Here is a 21,097-nt window from a genome sequence, read left to right on the forward strand (position 1 = left end):
GATGCTAGCTTTGGTTAAAATACCCTTGCAGCTTTATGCGTATATGACTGAAAACAGTGAAGTTAAAATGATTTTTCGTTCAATTATTCTATCGTTTCTATGGCAGCTATATGATATCATTGACTGATATTAATAAAATAAAAACCGTATTTCTCGTTTTGTTATGTATATAAAAATATAAAAAATTAAAATCGAAATTCTGGAATACTAAACCATTACTGTATCTTGAAAATAAAAAAAAAAATTAAAAAGCTATACGATACGAAAAGACAGACGATTAGATCAACTCTCCCAGAGTTAGAAATTTGTATACTTTATATGGTCAAAGGTTTCAAAATTTTGATTCTTCTTTTAAGCAATCTTAAAATAAACATTGCCCCGGCAGATGACGCCAAAAATTGTATTACCGCGCCAAAACATAAAATCGAATGTTGTGGAGAACATACATGAAGAAATAGCTGACTGCTTGCAATTTCCTTATAACTTCTGATTTCAGCTCTCTCTATCATAGCTTCACAAATGTTTTATAAAAAGTTTTATAGCTCTTACAAGTGAAACAATAGTTGGACATGGCTTCATCCAATGGGTGATTGTCTAATATAATATATGTCTTATGTTTCTAACTTTATTTTTAACCTTTTTACAAATTACTTCAAAAACTTAAAATAGTTATTTGTGTACATGCTAAAGTTTGTTACTTTGGGAGACTTTTATAAGGAAGCTTAAGCCATAGAGCTGGTCCGAATTTCTTCGAGTGTAGACTGGAAGTCGCCACTTTGACCCAATGTGTGGGCACTTTGCCTACAAATGAGCTTGCGCAAAGTGCGACGCCGATGTCCTTTTAGTTTTTACGACTGCATCGATCGACCATAGCTTTTCAATCAATCCTCTCAACACGTACGCAGTGGGGTCAGAAAAGTGCAAATAGCACTCCTCTCGCTCTCATCTTGGTCAGCAGAAAGTTTTCCCATAACAATGCTTATAATATTTTGCGGCTTTCTCCTATTCTTTTTGGAGCACGAACCCCATGGAGCGCTAATCTTGCAGCCCCTAAAGCCAAAACATATTGAACTTTGTTTTTCTTGTGAGTGGTCAAGTCTATTGTTTAAACGAAAATGTTTAATTAAGTGAAGAGCAACGAGGCATGAAGCAGCTGGCGTATGGCCTAGCAAAGAGCTCATGAGTTGACTGGGAGGCAGATGCTGGCATTTGGTCTCTGGTCTCAAGGGGCACTGGCATATTGACTCGGAATTCGATACATAACCGGGCACCGAAGACAGTCAGGTTGAGTGGCCATAAGCTAAGTTAACCATCTGCTGCTGTATATCAATCAAATCGGAGCTAAATTGCAATCAAACAAGTTTACAAGCTACCCATTCGAACACAATTTGCAATGCCATGACCTCTGGCAACACAATCATCAGACAGACAAAACAAAAAACTGCATACCAAATTAAGGAAAAATGGATAAAACGCCTCCCGTTGTGGGCATTCTGATTTGTTTGGGCAAAAAATCAAAAGTGGCAAATGGTTGAACACCGAAAAAAAACACGAACAGAGACGGAAAAAGGGCGAATCAATCAAATCAAATTGAAAATCAAATCAATTGAAGCCGTGCATGTTTGAAAGCTAAATACAGCCACACAATTCTTTGCGCTGTTCACTTGACTTTTATCGACCGCCTGAATTGGCCAGCCAAAAGCAAAGATAAACGGAACTCCAAGTTGGAAAACATTCTGGAGAATACTCATAGCTCTTAGCTAATTGGAAGCGACCGCAAGCTTACTCGACTCGGCCCAGAAAGATGATATCCTTAATTAGTTTTACAAATTGATTTCGGTGCCGCAGCCACGGTGCCGGTGGACAAACAAAACGGGAAATCAATTCATGAATAGTTCAACATTTTGGCGTAAGCCAAAACAAACACAGAACTTTCAGGGTCAGCTAACTGGGAATAAATGGAAACAGGAAGCCGACCGTCCATTCATAAAAGCAAGCACATGCTGAATCGATTAAAAAGGGTGAAAGACATCAAACGTGGCGAAACTTTAAACAGAAAGAACTTAAAGTGCTGTAGTTTTGACTTATGGCCAGTGATAAAAACTTACCACTAGCTCAAATATTCACGAGTGCCAAGTAGAAAAGGTAAACGAATTCAAATCATGCTAAGCACACGCTCATCAAGCTTAAATATGCAAGAACCCTGCAAATATTTCAACAATCCCCAATGGTCGAGCAGCACTTGGAGCCGAAATCTGCAATGAAAGCGCCCACATTGGACGTGTGCCAGCGGAAAATGCATTTCCATTTGCAACTTTGGGCCGCTGTCAGGACCTGGCATCCTTCTGGCCGAGTCCGCGTCCTGCGAAGTTCGATGGGTCTCAGGATAGTGTTCGATTCGCAGGGCACAAAATGTGCATTCGAGTGCAACTTTTGACTGACTGACAGCTCTGAATGCACAGAACAGAGAAACTTCCACAGCCCGATTTTCCGCAGCTGTAGCAAAACTGATTACTCCATGTACTATTCGTCTATTTGGTCAAATTGCTCGTTACCAGAACAAGGACTCGCCTTTTCAACGAAAAAAAGGAGCTAACGAATTGATTACAAAATTGGTATACTGCATTATGTGAATATATTAATCAAACTTTGAACATTGTCGATGCCTTAAGTAAAAAAAACAAAGCAATTAAATCAAATTTTAACCTAAATTATTTAAGATAAACAAATAATTTAGGTTCCGATTATGGCTTTAGTATAAAAACTTTAATAAAATTTAGGATGTTATAATATAGATGCTTTTTAAAGTTATCGAAGCTGAACTGTACTTATATGGGCGTGACCTCACACAACTTCACATTGAAACACTCCTGTACATGTGCAGCTAGCAGTTTACATGGCTGGTTTACTTTTTTTTTGCCAATGATGATGATTTTCATGTTTATCAGTTGCAGGTATCTGAGTTCATCCATCTATCTGTCCTCCTTTCCACCGGACTGACATTTCTGCCTTTTTTCTGTCAATGCCGCTGCGATTGCTACGATTCTGTCATAGTACGCATCAATTTTCGAGTAGCCGGGTCCGCATTAACTCGCCAAAACGTGCCAGGATTCAGGTTCCCGATCGGAGGGCAGGAATACCGGATAGATTGCAAATTGCTGACATTTCAACACGTCCAGCAAACAATTGACATCGTCTGAAAGGAAGTGGTCGAATTTGGAAAGAAATGGCTTCGCTCTGCGTTAAAGCTATCCAAATCAGCATTTAAACAAGAAAATGAATAAATAAAATTAAATTACTAGTTGCATTGAACTCAATTGTCCGTTATTTGTTTAATTTAAAACGGTATGACCATGTCTCACATTTATCTTATAGAATTCTTGACCTTAACTTGACCGCCTGGACGGTTTTTAGAACTTTAGTATACTTTCAACAAATCGTGACATCCCGTAATTTACCTTTATCAAAAACTTGTTTTACTACATCTCGAAGGACTAAAAATTACTATGCCCTCAAACGCTTCGTCGAAGAATCAGTTTTTTTTTAATGGTATCATTTCAAATCAATAAAAATCAATTAAAAACCAAATAAATGTAGTTATATAAGTAAAATAAAGTTTAAACAATTAAAACATAAAAATAAATAAAATTAAAAATGTTTGGGTTATATCCTGTGGCAGATAAGACAATTTTATTTGACTTTACTAAATTTAAATTACATTAATTAAAATTTAAATTTAAATTTAAATTTAATTTACATTAAATGGATTGTATGTTTTTGTGCATAACGATAATATTTTATGAAAACGAGCTAAGTACATTTGCAACAGACAACAAAAAGGGGTTGTTTGTTTTCTGGCGAAACGAGGGTTTTAACAAGTATTTTTTGGTTTAAATCTGATTCTGACAAAAGAGTTCTAAGGCACTTAAGCTTGTACATGAGAGAGCAACAGAGTACAAAAAAATTGGGATTAAGTGACTTTAGAGTCGTTTGAAAAAAACTATAAATCTGTACCCAATTTGTTGGCCCCATTTACGTTCAATCAGCCAGTTGGCAGCAGAAGCAAAGGCAGCAGCGCTCATTACTTTACGGGGAATATTTTCTGCTCCATCAATCTGCTGCTCATTTGGGAAGCAGCCCCGATTTCGCACATGCCTTTATCACACGACCCCGTCACCGTCCGCCGACCAATTGCTTCTCACATCTGCATGTTCTTGTCATTGCCAAACAAAAAGGAGGAAAACTGGCATCGGGCGAGGATATTTCCCACATGGCACATGCAAAAGCCAAAAACGAAAGCGGGAAAAGCGTGAAAAGCGGAAAAACAGAGAGGACACCCAAGAAGCAACCGAAATCCACAAGCCAAACAGAACTCCACATCAGCACGTAAACAAATTTGCAACCTGTCCGTGGTTTAATGTATGGCTGCTCTTCTGGTTCTTTAAAATGCATTAAGCCCTTGTGAACTTGTGAACGGATATAGTGTTTGGCACACTTTGGCCATGCTTAAATACTTCACCCAGCCCAATGGAAATTAAGCGATCCAGACAGAGGCCCCGTGTTAAAGTGTCCCACTTAATCCAATTTCTGTATCCCAAAACTGTATCGATAGTCGCGTAATAGAAGCGCAAAGCTGCATGAAAGCTGTGGGTTGGATGGGTTGGATGGGTGGGATGGTTTGGATGGGTGCTCCCAGTGCGTGAGTGCCCTGAATGGACCGCAGAGTCTGCCCACAAGTGGATAAGGCCTTAGGGCTGGCCATCCCCCCATCCCCCATTCACTCATTTTTCATTCACCGATGCCAACTCAACTCGACTCGAATTGCATTTTATTGAGTACAGGTCGCCTTTCATTTAGGCCTAGTTCATTTCAGTTTAGTTCCTGTACACTAACAAAAATATAGTGTGTTAGTTCATCACTGAAATTCAGACCAAGAAATTTGAAATCAAGCAAAAATTGACTATTTACAGGGGATAGCAAAATGAGAACTCTTCCAGAAAGTTTTTGAGAATTAAAAAATAATATTTCCGAATAACGATTTATAAATGTTGTTTTAATGGAGAATTTGCCATTCGAACTCAACGTTTTTTTTCTAGTGCACTTCTGCTAAAAGGAGAAACTGCAAGAACAGAAAATGAACGCAGGTGGTTTGTTGAAATTGGCGAACGAGTCGTATCTGCAGGTTGGCCAGTTGTCAACTGGGCGCCAGATCAGCGGCCTTTTATTGCCTCAGAGAGTGGAAAATCCATGAAGGGAGTGGGAGGAAAAGCGTAGAGCAGCAGCACCAGTTTTCTAACTCAACATTCCTTTGAGGGTCCAATAGTTGTTTACTTAGGCACGAAAACATTTCATAATTTCCAATCAATTTCATCCGTTTTAATTACGCGTAAAATATTTAAAATTTTTGCAGCTCAAAGAGCTTGCCGCGCAATCAAAGCGAAGCATTTTCATTGCCTTCATTTTGTTTGTTATGAATTTCGTAATTTTCTTGGGGGCCGTGTATTTGAACGATGAAATTTTACTTGTGTGTCTGCTGGAATTATTGTACGCCACATTAATCATGCAAATGAAATGAAACACGAAGGGGCGGGGCGTTGAGGTGTGTAGAAAAGGGCGTGGCCCACACACCCATCAATGCCAATTAATGCCAGAAATTTCCCAAGATGCATGTGCCTGTGAATATACTTTATTAGTATCTTTTTCCTTATGTGCGGCAAACTTGATCAGCATCAAAGGCGATTGGGCCTCCTGTATTTTTAGCTGGCCAAGTGCCTAATGATGGCTATAAATAAAGCTCTCTGGGTGTTTCTAGATTCGAGGATGCGTGTATCTTGCAGATATGCCAGAACTCTTGCATATTTAATGAGCCTGACACGGCGCACAGTTGAGGAAAACAAAGCAGCTGCCACGCTGCTGCCGTCGACGTTCGGATACTCTTTAACTGCTTGACACACTAAAGGTATTGCCCAAAGCAGGAAAGGAAAAGCCTTTAAGTTGCTTATTGGATTTTTCCCAAAAAAAAAGTTCAGTTGCCAAACTTTGGCACAGTAGCTTCTTACATTCCCAGATGCAAGCACACAAATGCTAATGACAAGTTTGCCAAAAAGGACATGTCCGTGTGTGCATATGTATCCAGTTTTATGTATATGGGGTTCGTTCAGTCAAGGTCGCTTCGCTTCCTTTGCGAGCGACTGCATAACGAGTTCAAAAAACTTTTACCCATTCCACCCAACTGAAGCCAACTGAACTCAAGCCAGGGACAAACTATCCTAAGCTGCTCATTCACACTCACGCGAACACAAACACAATTCCTGGGCTGCTTTTGGGCGCTATTTCCTTAATCAGGAGCTTTTGTAACAAGCTTATCGCCCGGCGGCCAGGACAGGCCAGAAGTTTCCATCGACCACGAGATATTCAATTATGTCGCGTAGATTCCAGCAGAAAATCTGTTTACCAGTGGTAGTATAATTCTTTGCACACACCAGCCACAAACGAGAAGAAAGCTGTTTTATTCAAACAGATGTTGTTATTGTTTTTTTTTTTTAATGTAAGTCATTTAATGGTGAGAAATCAATTCTTTAAGTTATTCGGACTTGTTAAACATTGCTGTGTATTTGTAGACAAACTAACCGCCACACCATCATCAAATTATATTTAACCAATTTGTATATATTTATAAATCTTGTTATTTTACTGGACCGTCGAAAGTATTACATACTTATTACAGTAGTTTTTATAAGTTCTTCGTGTTTTTCTTTTTTGCTAAGCCACCCTTTAACTCAAATCGTGTTCAAATATGGCTGTTCAACCAACTAAAAATCGCTTAAAACTTTTTACCCGCCTATTTGTGGATGAAATAGAAACCGAAAACCGGAAAATATATCTCCATTTCCCGCTGCCCAACTAAAAGCTTTACATTTGCGGACAGAAATCAAGGTAGCATTCGGGGCATTAGCAATCTGGCAGTCAGCCGCACTTCAGCCGCCCGTGGAGCGAAAAAACGCAAAACAATTTTTGCTGAATGAAAATGTTTGCTTCAAAGTTTTTCCTTCCTTTCCCCATTTTCAGGACTCCGTCCAGTCCAGTTCGGTTTATGAGCGGGTTATTTTGATTAATGTTCTTTCAACTGCTATCAGGCATGGTCGAGGGATAAAAAGAACTCGAAAGCAAAACCCAGTAAAGTTGGCCAGCGCTTAGCGGATATAGAAGTGTCAAGTGAAAGAGCAGAGCAACAATTATTCGATGACTAAGGAGTGGGTGGTGGGTGGAAATCTATTGATTGAGAAAAACAAGCGAAAGGACTCGCAGTTCATGGTCCACGATATTCACGAACGTCTTGAAAAAAATTACTTAGGACCAACTGTTTTGGCTTGACATTTTTAATTGCTTTTAAATATTTCATCTTAAGCAGAGATAATGCGACAAGATTTGTCATTTAAATTGCTTATGACCTTCTGACAAAAGAGTGTACTTGACCTTTTTTCCCGACTGCCACCAAGTTTTCCTCGTTCGGTCCGACCCGTCATTCGAATGTCCTTTGTGCTGCATGCTTATTGACAAGTTGTAAATAATTTGGATTTGACATAATCCTGATTGCCTCGTGCAATTTGTTGCTTGGGCCTGATGGCAAAACTTTTAACCCATCGATGATGGCTGACAACAACTCCCGCCAACGTTAAATAAGAGCCGAGGCATGAGCCTTTAAATGATCCACAATGCAATTGTTGAGAAAAAAAAGGACTTAAGTCGAACAATACTATGGGAAATGGTCAAGTCGATAACTTTTAATCTAAGCCAGAAGATCCCATAGAAACATGGTCTTTGACGTAATAAAAGTTTTAAGATTGGAATAATTTTTTAAAAGTATTTATAACAAGAAGTGGATCAAATATATCTAAATACAAGAAAGGAAGCAAACTGCGGCAAACCAAAGTTTATATGCCCTTGCAGCTATTTCAAAAATATTCTTGAAAACACTTACATTTTCATTTATTTGCGTATTTGTTTAAAAACATTGAAGCTACAAAATTTTCAGCTCAATTTTGGCAGATTAATGATATAATTTTGCGATTTGAATTAAATTAAGACCGTAAGTCTGAACCATCAAATAATTACAATTTTCAGAAGATTTTTTTAAAAGATTAAATATAGCTTCCGTTAAAACAAACGGAATAATATATGAAAAGCAATTATAACTTCGCTATTTTTCAGTTGATTTAAATGTATCTTCACAGAAAAAATTCCGACGTTCCGAATTTGGAACTAAAACTCTTAAAATGAGGATTAACTGGTTTTGAGTACATATTTCTCCTAAGAACTCACATTGAAGATATTTTTACTAATATTAAGAATTGAATTTTGAATTTGCTTTTCGTAATGAAAAATAGTTTTATAAAACGCAAACTACTAATAAAACCATTAATTATATGTTTTGTTTAAAAACAAACAATTATTGAAAGGGGTAACTGACGTTTTTAAATTAAATTTCTATGTGTATTTCAAACAATAACGTTAAAAGCAAATAGGAATTATATTTTTAACTGAAATATTTTGTCATATTCTCATTCTGAAAACAAAATGCTTGTATAAAAAAACTTATGTACTCAATTTTAGTTTTAACGTTCCTGAAAATTTTTACTCAAATTGAGAATTTTTGTTTTGATTTAGAATTAGAGTACAAATATTATCAGATTTGTAAATCCTAATCTGAGAATTTTTGTACTTTACAAAATTTCAAAACCAAAAATTTATTAATTTTCACTATTGTTAAACTTATAGGCATTCAAGGGTATACCAATAGTCACTTGCTGAAGTTAGCTTGCTTTCTTGTTTTTAATATTTTAGAGTGTATATTTACTTTAAGTCTTTTAAACGTTGCTTAAAAGAAACCCAGCTACTCAACCTCCATCCGCAGTGCTGCAACCACATTAATACTGTTTTCCACTCCATTTCTCTCCTCAGAAAGAAGCCAAGAAGCCAAGAAGCCGCACACATCGCACATTCCGTCCGCTTTCAGCCGAGGCGCATGTGAACCTAACCGGAGCCCAAAGAGAGCACGTGGGCGTGATGCCATCGGCGCATCAGATCCTGTTCGTAAATGTCACCACAACGGTGGCGGCGGCGGCTCTAACCGCTGCGGCCGCCGTCAGTACCGCAAAATCCGGTAGCAGCGATGCCACACGTCCGTATACGAATACGAATACGGATGCGGATGCGGATGCGGCTGAGGGAGTGGAAGGGCAGACAGTGTCCAACATATCCGGCTCGCTGGTGGATGGCCTGACCACAGTGGCGGCGGCACTGAGCACAACTCCGGCGGAAGCGGACTCCGGCGGCGAGTGCGGCGGAGAGGTGGAGGAACTGCACACCAGCGTGTTGGGCCTGCAGCTGGCGGTGCCGGAGTGGGAGGCCCTGCTGACCGCCCTGGTGCTGTCGGTCATCATCGTGCTGACCATCATCGGGAACATCCTGGTGATCCTGAGCGTGTTCACCTACAAGCCGCTGCGCATCGTCCAGAACTTCTTCATCGTGTCGCTGGCGGTGGCCGATCTCACGGTGGCGCTGCTGGTGCTGCCCTTCAATGTGGCCTACTCGATCCTGGGCCGCTGGGAGTTCGGCATCCACCTGTGCAAACTGTGGCTCACCTGCGACGTCCTGTGCTGCACCAGCTCCATCCTGAACCTGTGCGCCATCGCCCTGGACCGCTACTGGGCCATCACGGACCCCATCAATTACGCCCAGAAGCGGACCGTCGGTCGCGTCCTGCTGCTCATCTCCGGTGTGTGGCTGCTCTCGCTGCTGATCAGCAGTCCGCCGCTGATCGGCTGGAATGACTGGCCGGACGAGTTCACCAGTGCCACGCCCTGTGAGCTGACCTCGCAGCGCGGCTACGTCATCTACTCCTCGCTGGGCTCCTTCTTCATTCCGCTGGCCATCATGACCATCGTCTACATCGAGATCTTCGTGGCCACGCGGCGGCGTCTGCGCGAGCGGGCCAAGGCCAACAAGCTCAACACGATGGCGCTCAAGTCCGCCGAGCTGGAGCCCATGGCCAACTCCTCACCTGCCGCCGCCTCCACCTCCGCCTCCGGTTCCAAGACGCGTCTCCTGGCCAGCTGGCTGTGCTGCGGCAGGGATCGCGCCCAGTTCGCCACGCCCATGATCCAGAACGACCAGGAGAGCATCAGCAGCGAGACCCACCAGCCGCAGGAGGGCTCCAAGGCGAGGACGGGATCACAGAGCCACGGCGATCCGCAGCAGCAGCAGCAGCACGTAGTCGTGCTGGTCAAGAAGTCGCGGCGCGCCAAGATCAAGGACTCGATCAAGCACGGCAAGGCCAGAGGTGGTCGAAAGTCGCAGTCCTCGTCCACCTGCGAGCCGCACGGCGAACAGCAGCTCCTGCCCTCCAGCGGTGGCTGTGGCGGTGGAGGGGAGGGGAAGGAGGAGGTGGTGGCTGCAGGACCGGCGGAGGAAAGTCCGATGCCGAGATCAGCACGGAAAGTGGCAGCGACGCCAAGGGTTGCATACAGGTTAGTGCGGCAGTACAAAACCAAAAGGATACCACCATATGGGTCTGGATTTTATAGTCCAATATATCTATATCTCCAATAAATTAGCTCTCCAATAATTTAGCTCTACGGTCTTTGAAATAAAAGAAAACAAGTGAATAAAATAGCAACTTCCAAACCTTAGAAAAACACAAGGTCCTGCGAATCTGGTTTATAGTAGATGAAATTTTGTAATCCTGACATGAAAATTCATATTTTTTAATTAAATATCAAAAAACGTACTCTAGTTGGCATTTGTGCTTTGAACTTTTACGTTTGATCCTTAAATAGCTTTAGAAAAACGAGTTCTTTATTTTTCCATTTTTACTTAAAAAATGATAAACGAACTAAAAAATAAGGAAATAGATATTTTTTATATAAACTTAAAACGATTTTGGTTATTTTGTAGCTTCATGGGAAGAAATCTTGACCAAAATGTAAAACTTAAGGGGGTATTCTTGTCTAGAAGCCTGAATTTTGAGCATTTTTTCAAGAATGAAAAAACAGAAAAGAAAAACATTTTTGATATACAATTTTTGATATTGTTTTTATTGACATTTTGAGAATACAAAAAAAAAACAAATAAATATTTGCAAAGATACAGGACTGTGGAGTTGGGTGTTCAAAAAATCGCTGCGTCCTCGCTGACATGATTTCTGTCCTTGTAAAAAAAAATTAAAAATAACAAAACGGCGCCGAATTAAAAACAAAAAATATTGTTTAACCATTTGTTCGACCCTTTCGAACATTTTTAAAATACTTACAATTAAAACTTTTCAAATCCGGGGCAGATGCGATGGACAGTGAAAAAGAAAAAAAATCGATTTTTTTAAATTTCTAAGCCTACCAGAGTAATGAAACTATGACAAAGTTAGTAAAATGCATATCCTCTTCTGGCTTCTTTTACCAAAAAGAGAATTTAATATTTTTATCCTACTGAAACATTTTTTTTAAACCCAAAGCTCATGTTATATGCATTCTATATTTAGAATTCTGTAATGGAAATTAAGTAAAGACATGGCCTAAAAAGTATGAATATAGTATATGTTTTGGTATTTTTATAATGGACTATATGCTTAGGAAACAATAGCCTAAAATTTAGATACAACATTACCTAATAAATATAAAAATAGTCCATATTTTTGTAATTTTGTAAGGGGCTGAGTTTCTAAAAAAATAATGGCATTAAAAAGTAGTCCACGCATTACCTAAAAAGTAGCAAAATTGTCCATGTTCTTACCTAAAAATTAAATTTTATACCATTAGGATTTTTTAGATCCTGCCCAGTCCACCATTTTTCTGCGTGTATCGACACATTTAGAACAAACCCTTAGCCAGAAAGCACTTTATGGCCAATTCTAATCCGCCCCTCACCTTCTTCTTCTTCTTCTATTACCTGGCCCAGGTCTGTGTGACCCAGACAGACGAGCAGACGTCCCTCAAATTGACCCCGCCGCAATCCTCGACTGGGGCAGCCACCGTTTCCGCCACGCCGCTGCAGAAGAAGCCGAGCGGAGTGAACCAGTTCATCGAGGAGAAGCAGAAGATATCGCTGTCGAAGGAACGCCGAGCGGCCCGCACCCTGGGCATCATCATGGGCGTGTTCGTCATCTGCTGGCTGCCCTTCTTCCTCATGTACGTCATCCTGCCCTTCTGCCAGAGCTGCTGCCCCACGAACAAGTTCAAGAACTTCATCACCTGGCTGGGCTACATCAATTCCGGTCTCAACCCGGTCATCTACACCATCTTCAACCTGGACTACCGGAGGGCTTTCAAGCGGTTGCTGGGCCTGAACTGAGCGCCCGGAGAGTGTTGCTCAGAGTTTGTGCCAAACGTAAATAGAGGTTTATCCGACCAGCAAAGATCAAGATCTCAGTCGTAAGTTGAGCCCCAACTTGAAAACTTTCGACGTGGAACCAAATAATCAAATTTCTCAAACTGCTCGTTTCCTCATAAATCGCAATTTTGAGCCCTAAGCTTTTATCCCAAAAAAGTACGACGGCTTTAATTTTGACTGTACACAAATTTGTTTCTTAAATTTAAATTTAGGTTAGGCTTTTTTTTCTTATGTTTCCATAGTTTAATTTAATGTTGTGTTTGGATCCAATCTAGTCAAAAAATGGTGAAAACATAATGCGATTTCAAACAACAGAGTGTTTTCAGAATTTTTTAAAGTGTTGAAATTGATCCGATGATATTGATCAACATTACAAGAATAATATAATAATAATATGGCCTTTTAATTTGGAAGTCTTTAAGGAATTAAAAAAAGTGTTTTTTTTTAAATTAAAAGCCTATTTGGCAGATCTTTTCTGTAGGCCTACTAAATTTCATATGAAATTTGTATGATCAAATTTTGCCAATTGAAACTGCTTGTTTTACAACATTTTATGCCATTAAAATATTTTTAAGTTTATGTGTAGAAGTTCCTCTGTTTTCAGTTCGGCTTGTTTCTTTTGTTGGGGAAAACTAGTGCCCACTTAAATAATTAAAAACTGTTCAATACTCATATTATAAGGGGTTGTGCTGGGATAAAAATGAGGAGATTTGCATCCAGCCGTACACGTCTACTAAGAAAAACATCAAAATTACAAAGTAACAAATTGCATAACCATACATAAACATTATACAGGATAAGTGACATCCCATACGAGAATCATAATCATCATAATGAATTTAATATAATTAAATTAAATGTTTAGACACAAGATTTGTGGCAACTTTCGTGTTTCACCCTATGCGTATGGAAAAACCAAATCGGTGTTAGTTAAATTCAATCTGCGCTCAAAATATGTATAACAACTAAGCTAAACACAAACTTCCAAGAAATAAAATTTGTTTTCTAGGCATTACTTTAACGATTTGTATTTAAATGTAATTTAATTGTAGGTAAGCAAAAAAACAAACTACTATACTTAATTGTATATTTTCAAAATACGCTTTCAACTATTTGTTAAATAATTTATTGATTAATTGTTTTTATGACAGAGCAACAATTGTGTTGAGTGTGCAGCTAAAAGCTTGCGCATCGAAACTTACTTAAGATAGATAAATGTTTAATTGCACTTTACGAAATGCAACATTGTTAGCGAATTGGAGTACATGCTATATCGTATATATCACAATTTATGTCTTTTAACGACGATGTACGATAGTTTCACTAATTAACTTGTTTAACGAGCAAATAACGAGCAAGCTAAGCATATACGAAACAAACAAAAGACAGATTCGAATTAAAGTTATGAATAAAAATAATATTGAATTTGTGTTTGGATTTGAATATTAAAGCGAATGTCATTTAAAAGGCCATTGGATAACAGCTCATGTTAAAAAAAGACAACTCTGTTAAGATTTTAAGTAAGTATCATTCCGGTATATGCGATATGCTCACGACTATCGGCTATCGACTGCTCGTGATTGCCATTCACAGGGAACGATGCCAGCTCAGGTAGCGCAGCTGTCTCTGTCTCTGTCTCCCATCCCTAGCGAACTGACGGCTTGTAAACTAAATTGTTGAGATTTGAAATTGTTTGGACGGGCGGCAAAAGGACGGAATTTGATCCCAAATATTGGTTACCTGAGGGGACGCAGATTTCCGCGAAAATCTCGCCGCGGTTGCAGGCAAAAAAAAACAGATTCCTGTAATGCATATAAGCAGCTGCCGCGCTATAGAGATCAGTCAAACCATGGAGACCTCGGAAGCGATGAAAACGTGTGCGGAGGGCGAGCATCTCAATGGATCCTTACGCCTGCAGTGCTCGGTGTCCTCCGTGGACATGGAGAGCGAGAGCGACCTGTCGCTGGCCTTCGAGCGCGAGGAACAGTCGCCGGATGGCAGCTGCGACGAGCTGCCGGCATTCGAAATCCGCTCCTTCTCGCCGCACGGACGAACCCCATCGCCCATCGACGAGCTCAACCTGTCCGACATCGAGACGCCCAAGCAACCGTTGCGGCACCAGCTTCTGGCCGACGATGAGGAGCCGTCCCGCCACAACGACCCCCAGTTCGTGGCGCTGTGCGAGATCAACGCCCAGATCAGTCCGCCCAGCGACGGTGACGAATCCCCGAGCCTGGAGACGATCTTCGAGGGCGTCTTCTTGAACACACCACCGCGCGAGAAGGTCACAAGCTCCGGCAGCTCACGCTTTACGCCCAAGCGCATCCGGGCGAATCTCATGGAGCTAATGGCCATCGGCAACCGTCTGCACGACGGCAAGGAGAACCAGTCGCCAGCGCCGTCGCCGCTCAAGGACCCCACATAGTGACCACCGCCCAAAACCGATTCCAACCAAAGCCATGGAGCCCGCGCTCAGACTGCCATCGATGTTCTAGACTAAGTTAGATTAACCTGAAAGTGTGGTTCCATCCCCAGCAGCCAGCAGGTGTACACTCTGGTGTGTATCCTCAGCTGATCCTTGAATTCTCCCCAGCTACGTGCCCTGCATTTTGCGATGTCGGGCCACAAGTTTGTGTAGTGGTAAATAAAGATTGTCTTTCCTTGTTCCAAACAATAGCCCAAGTTTCGGTTGCATTTTGCTGGCAGATGGTGCAGGTAGCCTGGCGGATGGGTCGTCTAATCCGCGATACCTGGATCGAGAACGCTTATAAAATTTCCACTGAGAAGTCAAAAAAATCTTTAAAAAAACCTGAAGGTCTTTCGTCTTAAGACCAAACTAAGGGGTTTTCGCTAGATCAACACATGGTTCTTAATAACCTAACCACATTGCTTAAATATTTACCCAAAAATCCTAATATTGCTAGGTATACTTAAAGGATGATTAGTGTGTTAAGGCGGGATATAATAAGTTTAGGAAAAATATTAATTTTCATAAAACTGATTTATTTTCTAAAACCGATTTCTATACTTTCCAGTACGTTTATATTTTTAAGCCACAATGTGGTTTATTCCGCAATAGAAAAATATATATTGCTTTGCTGCTGCGAATGTGTAAATATAAAATTGTAATATAGTTTTCCCAATTTTAAAGGCACGACAATTTCGCAGATAGTCTAATAGAGGTGAACATTTTGAAAGATTTGCATTCCAAACGGAATTTTAATGATAATTTTTGGACAATGTTTACCTTAAAACTAGGGTTCTTACACTAATTGTACCATGTCTTTGGGGTACTTGTACAAAATATTAGTAAAATATGTACATAAGTATTTTGTGTGAATTGATATCTTGGTGGAAGATACTGGAAAGCCACTTGCAGCGGTGGTTTGCGAGTTCGCGTCTTACACGAACTGCAATTTGGAAGCATAGCTAAACGCTTAAAACGAAAATGGGGACGAGCATTTCAAGTACTATAGAGTAATAAACTCGGGAATGTTTTCATTGGTTATTCGAACACATTCAAATTAATACACAGCGGGCAAGATTTGGAGGGAAAGGATTAACTAAGAACTTTGAATTTTGTAAGCACTGATACAAAATTAAAGTAACGAATGAGGTAGTCATCGCGCTTCTCTCTTCGTTGCCTTCGATCCTATATGGTCCTATATATGGTCCTATATGGCAATTTCAAGCCCACTCTGTATCGCCTCCGATCAGAAGTTCTTCGAGTGACGCGACGCCGAGAAAACCTTGACGCGCAACAGTCCCGGATTGACCTCCTGCCACCTGAAATGGTACCACACTGATTAGATGGATTTTATCGACAAAAATACGCTCGTTCACCCACCGCAAACGACGCTCGCCCAATCTGGACTTCACCCGGTTCTTGATAGTGGACACTCCGTTGGCACTGTGCAGTCCTCGGCCAGTGATGATGAAGACATGCTTGTAGACCCGCGTGGAGTTGCGCAGCACGGTGATGTGGCGGTCGAGGAAGAGATCCAGACAGCTAATCGCCTCTACGGTGTGCAGATAATGCAGATCCAACAGATCGGGATTGTTCTGCGTGTGGCGATGCACCTCCATGATGCAGTTGGCCGCCCGCTGGTTAAACACGTCGATCTTTTGCTTGTGCAGCTTGGCTATCTCCGAGTAGTAGAGCGCCACGCTGCCATTGCCGCGCTGTACCGCCTGCTTGGCCTTCAAATAGCACTCGGCCTTCAGCTGGGAGTGATGGGCGGCCATGTTACGCGTCTCCTCGAAGTCACGCAGGGCAGCACACTTGGCCTCCTCGTGCAGCAGCGGCGATCTGCCCGTGGTGGATGAACTGGAACTGCTACGCTGACCCTGTCCTTGACCGGCGGAATTTTGCTGCACTTGTTTTTGTTTTTGCTCCTCCAGCGCCACCTGCTCACTAAGCTTAACGCCCTCGCGAAGAGCCTGCTCATACAGCTCCGCTCCACTGAGCGCGCTCTGCACATTGCTGTCCAAGACCTCCACCGTTTGGCCATAATTGCTGCCGGTGGCCGCAAAGATTTCGAGCACCGTGTCGCTGGGGATGTCGGGGAACGTCTCGCAGAGCTTCATCTTGGTCAGATGGGTGGCAATATCGTTGGGCGGCTGCTTGCGGGCGATCAACTCGGCTGCCTGCTTGGCGGCCAGCTGCTCGCTGTTGTAGATGCTCCAGGCCAGCTCCATGTCCAGCAGTTCGCCCACGTTGCTCGGGGATTCGCTGCACTCAGCGTACTCCGGATGCTTGAGCAAGCGGGCGAACTGTTCGTCATCACGCAGTGTCTGCTGGCGCTGCTCCTCCTGCTGGTTGTACACTGCCTCCATCCAGAGCATGTATAGCTGCTTGGCCAGTTGGCGCGGAACGAATATTTTTGTGGCGGCGGGCAGTTCCTGTTCCGGCGGCAACAACTCGTCGTCCGTTTGGAACTGAGCGCGCAGCTGCTCGACAAGCATGGCACCCAGATCCATTTCCAGCAGAGTATTGTCTTCAGGGTCCTGCTCCTCCGGCTCATCCTGGTCCGGTTCTTCGAGCGCCTCTGGCAATTTGGGTCCAACCGGTTGATCCAGAATCCCATTACGGATGTCGCGGATTTTGCGTGTGTGCTCCGAGTATTGTTCGTCGCCTGAAATATATCAGAAATTCTAGCATTTGCTTGAAATCTTAAAATACATCTTATATTAACTAAAATCTTTAATAAACTATTATTTTTTTAAAGGAAACGCATTAAAACTGGCTTTAAATGTAAATTTGGGGCAGTCTAAATGAGTAAAATAAATCTTATATTAACTAAAGTGTTTAATATACTATTATTTTTGGTAAAGGAAGGGCATTAAAACAGGCTTTAAATGTAAATTTGCGGCAGTCTAAATGAGTAAAAAGCTATCAAAAAGGATCGTCTGTTTATATCGGATTTACTTAGTTACTTTAAAAGGTATAGACCTCTTTTCTATGGCATTTATGTATATCATATTGTTGTGCGAACCCGACTAATGCGATTGACTATGAGCTAAAGAAGGAAGACGATGGCAAATTATGAACATGGTCAAGAACATATACACTGTAATGGCTGTGTTTAAAATTCAAATGTTCTTCTGGAGCTTATGTACTTAGTTAGTTAATAATGTTTAATAACAACAAGTGAATAATTCACCCAACACAAAGCAATTCTGGATTTGCAGCTGCAACTCCTTGTTGGTGGGCGCCGAAGTGCGTTTGTTGCGAGGCTGGCGCTGCGGTTTGGCTGCGTTTAAAGGCTTAGAAGCCGGCGGAGTGGGTGACGAGGTGAGGGGAGGGGGAGTGCACACTGGAGACTCCTGGCTCGGCACCGACTTGTCACAGTCGCATTGGAACTCCAGCGCCTCCTCGCTGCTCACGGTATCCTCTGTTCCGAACTGATCCGATCCCGTGGCGGCCTTCAGCTCGTCCTCCTTGAGCAGAATATCGACGGCCCAGTCCACGTCGGCCTGGCACTTGACGAACAGATCCCAGAGGCCCGTCAGCTCCTTGTTGGGATACATCTGGCGCAGAAGAGCAAAGCCTCTGGGCTCATTGCGGCAGTCTAAGCAGTGCTTCTGAAAACGCTTTGCCTCACTGGAATCCGCTTTTGGTGGCGCCTCCTCCGTTTTTTTCTCTCCCCGAAGAAGCTCAACAAGCGATAACTCGCACGTTGATGTAGCCTGAGCAGCCAATGCTTCTGGAACCACCGAGTCTCCTGAATCAGTGGAGTCCGCTGTCTGGGACCAGTAGGATGTCGCTCCTTGTTCGTAGGGCACCCAGCTCTGGGCATTGGCATTCAGCTTATGGGTATGTTGCTCTGCCGCTGGCACCGTGGCTTCCAAGGACTTGTTCTCCTCAAATTTGGTGACGACAGGCACGGCGGGAAGAGGCGGATGCTGACGCAGTTGTGGCAGGTCCACAGTGTACTTTGTCTCCTTCAATAACTGCAAAACAAAAAAGAATCAATAATTAAATTTATTATTATTAAATTTATCCAAAGTGATCGGCTTTCAAATATCGCTTAAAATTTCAGCTTACCCATTTCTCATCGTTAAAAAGTTTATGTAGCGCAAAACCAATGATAATTTCAAACACAATTTTTACAAAACTAATGGAAAGTTAATTGATAAAAAGAGTGGTTTTTAGTTAAGGCATCTTCTGAGTTTACAAATCAAGCGAATTTAAATCACTTAACATAAAAATTATAAAAATTAATAAATATTTTTTTGTATTGGTTTTAGTGTGGACCGCAATATAAAAAACTGTGTAACACAATTACAAGGCTAAAAAATCTGATTCGATTTTTTCCAAGTTTTACTCTATATATTTTCAAACAATCACTACAACAATATAGGATTTTTACTTGCTTATTATTTGTTTAATCAGTGGCCTATATATTTTCACTATGAAGCCAAGGCTTTTTTGTCAATATACTCGGCACCTATTTTATTTTTTATTATAAAACGAATAAGTTGTTTAAAGCTAGCTAATCGTATTTTAAACAATTTAACAAAGCTAATCGTATTTTAAACAATTTAACAATAATACCATTTTGGAATTACCCTAAATCTTTTTCCCAGCGTTTGGAAAACTTATGGACTGTGTATTTCCTTGTTTATGCACTTAAATAAAATGGATAAATAAGTATGACCTTACCCGGATGAGGTCCGCCGCAGTGGTGCGCTCGTAGCGCTCCAGCATGCGCTGTATGCTCTCCCGTGGGACCTGGTGGGTGTTCTTCTGCGCCAGCTTGCTGGCTGACCTGCTCCAGCTGGTCTGCGGCTCAAGCAGCTCGAGGACATAGCCGTGGCGTACGGCGGCCTGGACGTAGGGCTGCATTTCCCACACCATCGTGTTGGTGTTGTCCACGACAATGGGGCTCCAGCCGCTGGCGGCTTTCTCGCGCACACGTCGCTGGTTCCACTCGTGGGCGGCTGGCAGCAGGGTGGGATTGAACTCGTAACCATGGCGCGTCCAGAAATAGTCATCGGTGCTGAGGACGAAGTCGCGCACTTTGTGCCGCTCGAGCAGGTGGGCCTGACGCAGCACAGATTCGGCCAGCGTGCTTTTTCCACATCCCGGAGGACCGCGCATGATGATCATCAGCTTGTGACCCGCCTGCACCCGCTGGCAGATCGAGTTGAGCTGCTTTTGGCCCTGGTTGTTGTTCACATTGCTGGCGGGGCACATTCGGATGGAGCTCGGAGCACCGGCGGTGTTGTATTTCCTGGGCGTACCGCCGCTTCGGCTGCGGCCGCCACTGTTGTTGTTGTTGCTGCCCACCAAGAGCGCCAGATCCGCTGGGTCAGCGGAATTCCGCGCCGTCGACATGGCGTTGCTTTGCTTCCGTTTGCTGCTCTGTGGAAGAAGATCGTTGAGATCGTTGGTGGTTCGTGCAACGTATTGCGCAGTAACCTCTTATCGCATCCAGGTCTTGAACTTACCAAAAACACACCAGGCGGAGATCACCTCGATCCCGAAACTAAGACAGCGCACGATTTCCTCTCGCTCCTTCACTGGATCCACATGCAAGTTGACTCCTGCGGACTACTAAACTACGTTTGTTTATTTCCAGGGCACGGGGAGCTCGGCGTCTCGTTACATCCGCGTATTTGCTGCATTGCCAAATGGGAAAAACCACGTCTGAGCGGAGGCTATCGATGGCGCTATCGATGGCACTATCGGCCACACGTTATCGATACCCGCCAGTGCTGACTACATTATTACAATTATTTATTGAAAAAGGTTTGTTTTTTCCTCGACTGCTTTTATACGTATTCAATATACTACCAAACAAATTATTTGGTACAAATATTTTGTAAATGTTATTTATTCTGGTTTCAAAGTGTTACGGCATTTGAAAATCCCTAAAAGATATATTTTTACCAGCCGCAGGTAATGTGGAAAAATGATCTAAAAGCCTTTTTCCTTGCCCGGTAAAAAAACAAAAGATTTAAAAAAGTTTTTTTACTACAATTTTTTGAGAGAACAATGATTTTTCAGTTCTTTTGGGCTAATTGATCTATCCTTTGACCCTTTGAAATTTAATAGGATCAAGTTTTGCGGCTTTTACCCCAGACAGATATAACAGAGATGATATAACAGCTGTTATATCATCGAAACTTTCAAAAAAAAAGTATTTTAGAACAGAAAAACCAAATTCAGGCTTTAAAAATTGCAAAACAAACTAAGCAAAAAATCAAA

The 21,097-nt window shown here is 42.0% G+C and overlaps 3 protein-coding genes across 6 annotated transcripts in view; 2 read left to right on the top strand and 1 right to left on the bottom strand.

Annotated features, from left to right (window-relative positions):
- The window catches only part of LOC108143258 (tyramine/octopamine receptor), a 36,836-nt gene extending 23,383 nt beyond the window's left edge, over nt 1–13,453 (top strand). The window contains exons 2-4 of one of the 2 annotated variants that reach the window (XM_041708342.1): nt 8,962–10,411; nt 10,444–10,529; nt 11,953–13,453. In XM_041708342.1, coding sequence (XP_041564276.1) covers nt 9,067–10,411; nt 10,444–10,529; nt 11,953–12,345 — 1,824 coding nt within the window. In that variant the 5' untranslated portion in view covers nt 8,962–9,066 and the 3' untranslated portion in view covers nt 12,346–13,453. Of the gene's footprint in view, nt 1–8,961; nt 10,530–11,952 lie in introns of both variants that reach the window. The other variant, XM_017267569.2, reaches the window with a different exon arrangement.
- A 569-nt stretch (nt 13,454–14,022) lies between these two features.
- Nucleotides 14,023–15,058, top strand: LOC108143139. The gene has a single exon (XM_017267386.2). It carries the CDS (start codon nt 14,192–14,194, stop codon nt 14,807–14,809), a length of 618 nt encoding a protein of 205 aa, XP_017122875.2. The 5' UTR covers nt 14,023–14,191; the 3' UTR covers nt 14,810–15,058.
- A 525-nt stretch (nt 15,059–15,583) lies between these two features.
- On the bottom strand, nt 15,584–20,542 carry LOC108143250. Of its 3 annotated transcripts, XM_017267559.2 has the most exons (6): nt 20,338–20,542; nt 19,550–20,251; nt 18,048–18,837; nt 17,165–17,519; nt 16,232–17,095; nt 15,584–16,170 (listed from the first exon to the last, which is right to left on the bottom strand). In XM_017267559.2, the coding sequence occupies exons 2-6, from the start codon at nt 20,222–20,224 to the stop codon at nt 16,098–16,100; spliced, it is 2,757 nt and encodes a 918-aa protein (XP_017123048.1). In that variant the 5' UTR covers nt 20,225–20,251; nt 20,338–20,542; the 3' UTR covers nt 15,584–16,097. The 3 variants fall into 3 exon arrangements, with proteins under 3 accessions (XP_017123048.1, XP_017123047.1, XP_017123046.1); XM_017267558.2 differs by having other exon boundaries at nt 16,232–17,519; nt 19,550–20,246; XM_017267557.2 differs by having other exon boundaries at nt 16,232–17,519.
- Nucleotides 20,543–21,097: the final 555 nt, after the last annotated feature.

The sequence above is a fragment of the Drosophila elegans genome, unplaced genomic scaffold (genome assembly GCF_018152505.1).
Source record: "Drosophila elegans isolate 14027-0461.03 unplaced genomic scaffold, ASM1815250v1 contig_208, whole genome shotgun sequence".
Lineage (NCBI taxonomy): Eukaryota > Metazoa > Arthropoda > Insecta > Diptera > Drosophilidae > Drosophila > Drosophila elegans.

Coding starts and splice junctions, on each gene's coding strand:
- LOC108143139 (XM_017267386.2), top strand. CDS start 14,192: ATGCATATAAGCAGCTGCCGCGCTATAGAGATCAGTCAAACCATGGAG.
- LOC108143250 (XM_017267558.2), bottom strand. CDS start 20,224: ATGTCGACGGCGCGGAATTCCGCTGACCCAGCGGATCTGGCGCTCTTG. Junction 18,838..19,549: donor CTGCGGCGGACCTCATCCGG/GTAAGGTCATAC, acceptor TTTGTTTTGCAG/TTATTGAAGGAGACAAAGTA. Junction 16,171..16,231: donor TTGGGCGAGCGTCGTTTGCG/GTGGGTGAACGA, acceptor GTACCATTTCAG/GTGGCAGGAGGTCAATCCGG.